The sequence below is a fragment of the Pteropus vampyrus genome, unplaced genomic scaffold, assembly GCF_000151845.1.
Source record: "Pteropus vampyrus isolate Shadow unplaced genomic scaffold, Pvam_2.0 Scaffold44, whole genome shotgun sequence".
Lineage (NCBI taxonomy): Eukaryota > Metazoa > Chordata > Mammalia > Chiroptera > Pteropodidae > Pteropus > Pteropus vampyrus.
The window spans coordinates 10,269,238-10,277,079 of NW_011888825.1; the positions used below are offsets into that span (position 1 = coordinate 10,269,238).

At 37.2% G+C, this 7,842-nt stretch overlaps 1 protein-coding gene and 1 long non-coding RNA gene across 4 annotated transcripts in view; one reads left to right on the top strand and one right to left on the bottom strand.

Moving 5' to 3' along the window:
• The window catches only part of COPS3 (COP9 signalosome subunit 3), a 29,553-nt gene extending 26,237 nt beyond the window's left edge, over window positions 1–3,316 (top strand). Inside the window, exons 10-12 of the mRNA XM_011359105.2 lie at window positions 1,419–1,532; window positions 2,574–2,654; window positions 2,998–3,316. Coding sequence (XP_011357407.1) covers window positions 1,419–1,532; window positions 2,574–2,654; window positions 2,998–3,051 — 249 coding nt within the window. The 3' untranslated portion in view covers window positions 3,052–3,316. The remainder of the gene's footprint in view (window positions 1–1,418; window positions 1,533–2,573; window positions 2,655–2,997) is intronic.
• A 468-nt stretch (window positions 3,317–3,784) lies between these two features.
• Window positions 3,785–7,842, bottom strand: part of LOC111738861 — a 15,355-nt gene continuing 11,297 nt past the window's right edge. For all 3 annotated transcript variants that reach the window (XR_002780008.1, XR_002780009.1, XR_002780007.1), the window contains 2 exons: window positions 6,247–6,384; window positions 3,785–6,092 (listed from right to left, as the gene is read on the bottom strand). This is a non-coding gene — a long non-coding RNA (uncharacterized LOC111738861). The remainder of the gene's footprint in view (window positions 6,093–6,246; window positions 6,385–7,842) is intronic.

A 7,842-nucleotide genomic window follows, 5' to 3' on the forward strand; every position in this document is an offset into this window, starting at 1 on the left:
TATGCATGCCTTATCTCCATTCCCCTTTGCGAATTTGGATCTTTGAATCCTCCCCTTTTCAGTCATTGTTGTCTCATTTTGTCCCTATGTATGCTGAATGTTCATTACTATCTTGTTATAACAATTCTTTTCTTATTATTTAAGCTTATAATGCCATGTTCTTAGTAAGAGTTGCACTCCTCTGCGTCTATTGCCTGATAGTCACTTTACTCCTAATTATGTATATTTTTTTTGTCGTTTTGTTTTAGGTGAGCTGACCCCTTTCAGTATTTCCTGTAGTGCAGGCCTCGTAGTGGAGAATTCCCTCAATTTTTGTATGTCTGGAAAGGACTTTATTTCTCTTTCATATCTAAAGGAGAGCTTAGCTGGATGCATTATTCTTGGCTGGTTGTTCCTTTCACTTAATAGTTGAGATATTTGATTCCACTCCTTTCTGGCTTGTAAGGTCTGTGCTGAGAAGTCTGAGGATAATCTATTGGGTTTTCTTTTATAAGTTGCCATCGTCTTCTCCCTGGCTGCCCTGAGAATTTTGTCTTTGTTGTTGATTTTTAATAATTTTAATACAATGTATCTTGGTGAAGGCCTTTTTGGGTTGAGATAATTGGGTGTTCTGTTGACTTCTTGAATTCCAAGCTCCAGCTCATTTTAGATTTGAGAAATTCTCCTCAACTATTTGTGTGAAAATGCTTTCTGGTCCCTTCTTCTTTTCCTCACCTTCGATAATGCCCATTATTTTTATGTCTCCTGACGGTATCAGCTAGTTCTTGTATTTCTCTTTCATTATTTTTTATTCTTCAGTTTCTCTTCTTCTTTATTTCTAGATTTATTTCTAGATTTCTGTCTTTGATATAACTGATCCTTTCCTCCATTTGGTCTACTCTGTTTCTCAAGCTTATTACTATTTCATTTTTCAACCTTTGCAGTGTATTTTTTATCTCCAGAAGATTTATTCTGTTCTTTTTGAGAGTTTCAATCTCCTTGCTCTGCTCATCTAGTTGTTTTTTCAAAACCTGAAATTGTTGATATGACTCATTTTGGATCTAACTGAGGTTTTTTAGAAGTACCATCCTAATTCTCTGTCATTTCAGTCACATATTTCTATGTGTATAAGCTTATTTTCTGGCGATTTTTCTCTTTCTTTCTGAGATACCTTGTCACCTTGATTGTTCATGGTGTTTAATGGACTACTTCTCCACCTGGCCATTAATGGAAGAGATTATGTGGGGAGAGGCCCTCTGGGTTGGGGATTAGGGGTTGCCCGCTCAGCCTCGGTTTTGCAACTGCAGTCTGTAAAAATCAACTGTTGTTTCTCTGTCGTCCGCTTCTCTGCTTTCTGCCCCAATTATGCTGATTATATCGAATCACTATATAGTCACATAATGTTCAGATCTAAACTGCTTTCTTGATTTCTTTTATAGATAGAAGATGGTGAAATTTTTGCAAGTATTAATCAGAAGGATGGTATGGTCAGTTTCCATGATAACCCTGAAAAATATAATAACCCAGCCATGCTTCATAACATTGACCAGGAGGTAAATGTGAATGCCACATTTTTATTTTTTATTTTTTTTTGATTGGTGTTAAAGATGTTGTGTTTGAAATATTGCCCTTGTGCTACAGGATAATTTTAGTTTTAAATACAACATCTAGTTTCTAGAAACTTAATTTCAAAATGGGCTGCTTAAAACTCTTCTAGATTGTTGATTATAAGTAATGGCAGGTTAGAGTTCCCATCTAGTTCACCAAAGCCTATTTTAACTCCTAAAAGACATGAAGGGTCTTACAATTAATATAATTTTATCCACACCCAATTGCCCACTATAACGTAGAGCCTTGTTTCTGTGATAAAATATATTTAGAGTTCCAGGTCTCAAGTTAAGAAGACATCTCTGTGTCAGGAGTAGGGGTAAGTTGGGTAACTGGAGGAAGAAAGCCATCTTACAGTTCCCCACTGAGCAACTGCCATGGGCCATAGAGCAGTCATCTCTGCATCTTCTGAGGTCATGTTGCTCTGAGTAGCACTCTGGGTTTTGGACATGAGTTGGGATTGTGTAGGTGGTCTGTGTTTTTTACCTCTGATTAAGGAAGTGGATTGAACCAAATATTAAATCTCAAAAACCTAAAAGCAACATATAGTATACTTCCGCAATCCCTTTTTTGCAATTCAAAATCAAAACAAATTCTGAAAACCAGAAGTTTTTTTTTGGTAATTCATTTGATAGCAAATATCATCTGAATTGATTTAGTCTTTTTTTTTTATCCCAGTTAGTGTGAATATTTTGAAGTTTCACTGTAAAAGATATTAACGTGTTTGATTATGGGATGCTACCCTAGATCCTACGGGTATATTAGGTAACATAAAGTACTTGTATGTTACTTTCTGAAGTAACATGTTACTTATGTTAACTTTCTGAATTCAAAAAATTCTGACTCCAAAACCTATCTAGTAGCCCCAAGGGTTTCGGGTCAAGGGATTGTGAACTTGTAGCACCCATATTAAAAGTCTAGGTTCAAAAGGATGTAATTGACCTAACCCCGCTTACTAACCACCTTTAAACATGTCTGTCACACAGATGCTGAAGTGCATAGAGCTGGATGAGCGGCTGAAGGCAATGGACCAGGAGATCACAGTAAACCCCCAGTTTGTGCAAAAGGTGATTAGGGTTCCCCTCATTAACTCGAAGTGGGCTGGATGGAGAAGGAAGGGTGTTCCTACATGAGGAACATGAAGTTGATTTTAGGTTAAATGTTTAATTGCCAGCTCTCGAAAACGTTTATTACGAAGTTCAAAGAGCTTGTTGAGAGCATTTTCACACTACCACCTGGAACTGTGCTTAGGTGGTTGTGTTGGGTGGTACCTGGAATTGCCTCCTCTCTGTTGTACACAAAGATATAGGTTGACTGTCCTCTGGGAAGCCCTAGTATGCTTGTTGAGGGCTGGTGAGAACCCTTGACAAGAGCAAACATAAATACACTCCTTCATTCTCTCTTTTACAGAGCATGGGATCACAAGAAGATGATTCCGGAAACAAACCATCCAGTTACTCTTGAAACAAATGGCCATCTTAAGTTAAAATGAGAGAAACTGTCACTTTGGTAAGCTGTTAAGAGGGCAGCAGGGAGAACCAAGCCTGTTTCACCTGGACATTAAGAAATTACATTTTGTTTTGACTTCTTCAGTCCTATGTGCTTTCAGAAAACCATTTTCTCTGCAAAGGAAAAAAAAATCAAACTTTAAAATCTGTTGTGGATTTATTTATCCTCCGATCAATGTTGTTATAGTATTAAATCTACCTTTTTGTTTTAATTACTTGAACATTGATGTGTCTTTATCACTTTTTTCCCCCTCTAAAAAGTTTTTTAAAAGCACATTCATTTTGAACAGAAATAGTTAGATTTTAGACATTTTCGGAAGATTTGGGTCTAAAGTTATATCAGTTGCCTTAAAAAAAAGCTGGGAGAGTCCATAAGGCAGAAGCTAATTTTATATAATTAGAATTAAAATGCATTTTAGTGGCAGTATGAATTGTGAATTAAAGAGATGCTATTGCACTCTTTCTAACCTTTGGTGTGTACTATACACACTTACAGTCTTGAGAATGGCTTTTTTTTATGAGACAGGTGCCAGACTTCCCCTCTTTTTCTTCTAGAAGCATTTTCAGTTAAACTGTCAGCTGCATTTTGATTATGTTCAGGGTCCTTCTCTATAGAACTCTGATGTATCTAGGGTTTACTAATTTCACCCCGGAATGGGGTGAAGCTTTTGTAAAGTGTGGTCAGATTAAACTAGAATTTGGTCCTTAAAAAAACGTTTCTCTCTTGCTAGCGGCATTCACTTTTTTAAAAGTGTCAATTTGTGTAGTCAATCACACTTTTATTGTTTACAAGAAGAAACTCTGAAACCTCATGAAGCATGTAAAAGTTGCCCCTAATAGAGAGGCTTTGGGCCCGGGGTCTTGTGGTCTATTGTGATAACTACTCTGTTTTGCTGCAGGAAAGCAGCCACAGAAGACCCGATATGTAGATGAATGAATAACTTTGTGCCTATAAAACTTATGTGAATATAGACAGAAGACTGAGTTTGACCCGTCATCTAAACTCTCCAGTTTTCTGGCTCAAATTAGTACTGCTTGTGGGCCACATCATTTCCACTTAGGCTTACACATACCTGTACTTAGGAAAAAGAAAATATTTAATGGAAATCTTTTATTAGTGTAGTGAATAGCATACTGTTTTGCTTTCAGACAACTGATTTACCTGGATATGAATTAAAATCACCTAAAAAGTGTTTGAAAATTCTAAAAGCTGCAAGTTATGACTTTTTAAGTAAAGAATAACTCTCTTGTGGACTTTTAATGAAGTGGACGCTATTAATTTTTTTCCCCAAAATGGATTCATTAGAACACCACATTATTGAAACATGAACTGAAAATGGGTATGGTATTTAAGGCCTCATCTGTGTCCCTCCTGTGTCAGTGAAAGGGGAATGCTGGTTGTGATTGTTTCTCAGCTTTACACCTACCTTTATTCTTTCTGATTTTAGGTATAGAACTCTGCAAACCACTTCTCTCTCTTTTTTTTTTTTTTTTGCCAGTAGGAGGCAGAATAGAAAGCTAGGGAGGAAACAGGGACAGACTCTTTGCTGCGTGCTTCCTATTTAATAGTAGGACCCTAGAAACAACTCTTCACCCTGGTAAGGATGGTTCCAACAGCAGCAGTGAGCCCCAGGTTGTTTCCCATGCTCCTAGAATCAGCCTCATCATACTCCCTTAGAGATACTGGCCCCAGGAGGCATGCTTCTCTTAAAATCCCATACAGGTTAGGGACCCAGTTCCATTGGACATCTCCTCTAAATTTTTAAATTCTATTAATTCCAACCTCTTCCCTTTCCATGGTAATTTGAAAGATTAATAAATACTCTGAATTAATGAGAATACTTGCCCTCAGAATACATGTTTCCCCCACTAGCGAAAGTAAAGCGTTCCTATGAAAACTTTTGTAAAGCAAAGAAACAATTGCCATTAATTTATATGGAATTTTTTTTCAATGTTCCCAGACCCCCAAAATAACCTACCAAATCATACGAAACAATACATAAAACCTAAAATAACACTAACATATAGTAAAAGCAGGAATGATATGATAAATACACAGCCTCTATAAAGTGGAGTGAGCTTGGCGGGGCCATTCTCACTGCTGCTTGGGATACATGCTGCCTCTACAACAACCTGCTGGAAAACAAATGCTGAACACTTTTACTTCACTTTTTCAAAAAAGTGAAAATCTTCAGATTTCTTTCAGATAGCGAAAACAGGTACTAATGTAGGTATTTTGTAAAAGCAAAATGGAAAAGCAGAGGATACCTGAACTTGCATTATATTTCTATTCATTTTTGGTACTAAGTTTACTGCCCAAAGGGACAATGTTTAACTTTTAATATAGACTTGCTTAAATGTTTATGCTTGGTCTTGGAGATTGCCAGTTTGGGATATATTGCTATACAGTATTCTTTAAAGAAATATCTGGTTGCAAGTTTTAAAATGGCAGATGTTTTCTGAGACAAAGAATGGTATTAATGAGCAGTAAAGCAGTGAAATTTTTCTGCCCTGTATGAATGGCACCTTCTTTGTTTAGTAAACCAAAATCCCAAACAAAGCTAGGTAGTAAAACATTACTGCTGTTAAATGAGAAATAAAAGGCCAAAGTGAGAGGCAAAAAATATTTATTTGAGATCAAAAATGAATAGCTACTTGGGAAGCAGTGATTCAGGCAGAGGTCCAAATGAACTGATTAAGAGATAAAGGCAACGAGTATGAGAAAGGGAAGGGGAACAATTACATCAATAGAAGGAAACATAAGGTAACATAATGACACTAATATTACAGATTTTTAATTTTTGGTCTGGTAGCCATCAGTCTTACAATGTCTGCTTTCTTGTTCTTTGCCAACAGTTCTTTTTGTCCTAGTCCAAAGGTTATTTTGTCCTGTTTTAACATTCCAAAAGTTTGGGGCATAAGACATGCAAGGCAGCTCCTCTGGGATGGCAGCTTCAGTTCCATTTTAAAGTGGCTCCGTTTATGTTGGTTTTTACACTGTGAAAGATACCAGCTAGCCTTAGTAACAGAATAATGCCTGTGTAGTCTAATCAGGGACAAGTACTTTTCTAGCAAACAATTTGGCAGAGGGGAAGGTTAAGTCTTAGGTTTACAGGTATGCTGAACTGTTGATGTTTATTGGTGGACCTACCTTGTTCAAGTTCCGTCCTCTTCCTATGATAATGGTCAAATTGTGCTCTAGTTCTCTCCCATTAATTGCTGTTCAAAGATGCAGTTTTGGATTTGTAAGTTCTAAGTTTCTGTGTTGCAACTTGAAATGGTAACCAATCTGTAGAAGAAAATATTTGCACATAAGTCCGAGCAGTTGCAAAGACCCCAGAGAAGATAAATGACTGGATAAATCAGAGATGGTATTTGTGAATAGAAAAATGAGATGGCTACTTTGATTAAGCAGTTGAATTACTTAACAATAGTGGATAAAGACAAAACTCTATTCTCTTCTAAAAATCAAAAGTTGAGATCAGAGAATTTTAGATAGTTGTAAAAGGCATTTGATAAGCCCGGATTCCTAATGAACTGTTAAAGTTTATTACTAGATTAAAAAGAAACCACTTGGTAATTGACAAGCACAAAATGCATAAAGCCAATTAGTTGAATTCTAATTGGGGGAGGAGGTTAATTTTTAAAAGCATTATAAAAGTGCTATGGTAGGAAAATTTCTAGTCAAGATGGCATAGTAGGTACATGCTTGCCTCAAGACTACATCAAAATTACCACTAAACAACAGTCGTCATTGAGAATCGCCTGAAGTCTAGCTGAACAGAAGTCTTACAGCTAAGGACATAGAAGAGGCCACCTCACCACCTCGAACCACTAGGGAAAGAGGAGTTGCAGAACAGGCTGGTCCTACAACCCTGTGTGGTGATTAAAAATTGGGAGGGATATCTTAGCTGGAGAGGTCACTCCAGGAGGAGTGAGTGGTCTCAGCCTGATACCAGGTTTCAGTGCCAGGATGAGAAATCCCCATAATGTCTGCCCGTGAAGCCAGCAGAGATTGTGGCTGAGAGGAAAGCTGGAGGAGCCCCAGGCGTTGATTGTTTTTGTTTTAGTTTTTAAATTAGTTTCAGGTATACAGTACAGTGGCTAGACAATTATATAATTTATGAATCGATACCCCCAATTACTTTAGCACGCATCTGGCACTATACACAGCCATTATCGTAATATTGACTATATTCCCTAAGCGAGTCTCTGAATTCCCATGACTGTTTTGTAACTACGAATTTATGCTTCTTATTTCCTTCACTTTATTCACCCAAACACAAAGCCCCCACCCCTCTGACATTCACCATAATGTCCTCTGTATCCGAGAGTCTGTTTTCATTTAGTTTGTTCGTTTCTTTTGTTCCTTAGATTCCGCACACAACTGAAATCATATGGTATTTATCTTTCTCTGTCTGACTTATTTCAATCAGCATAATACCCTCTAGGTCCATCCATGTCGTTGCAAATGGTAAGATTTCATTTTTTTAATGGCTGAGTAATATTCCATTGTATATATGTACCATGACTTCTTTATCCAGTTGTCTGTCGATTGGCACGTAGGTTGCTTCCATATCACGGCTATTGAGAATAGCACTGCCGTGAACATAGGGGTGCGTAGATCTTTACAAACTAGTGTTTTGTTTTCCTTTGGATAAGTACCCAGAAGTGCAATTGCTGGGTCAAAAGGTAGTTCTAGTTTTAATTTTTTGAGGAACCTCCAAACTGTTTTCCACAGTGGCTG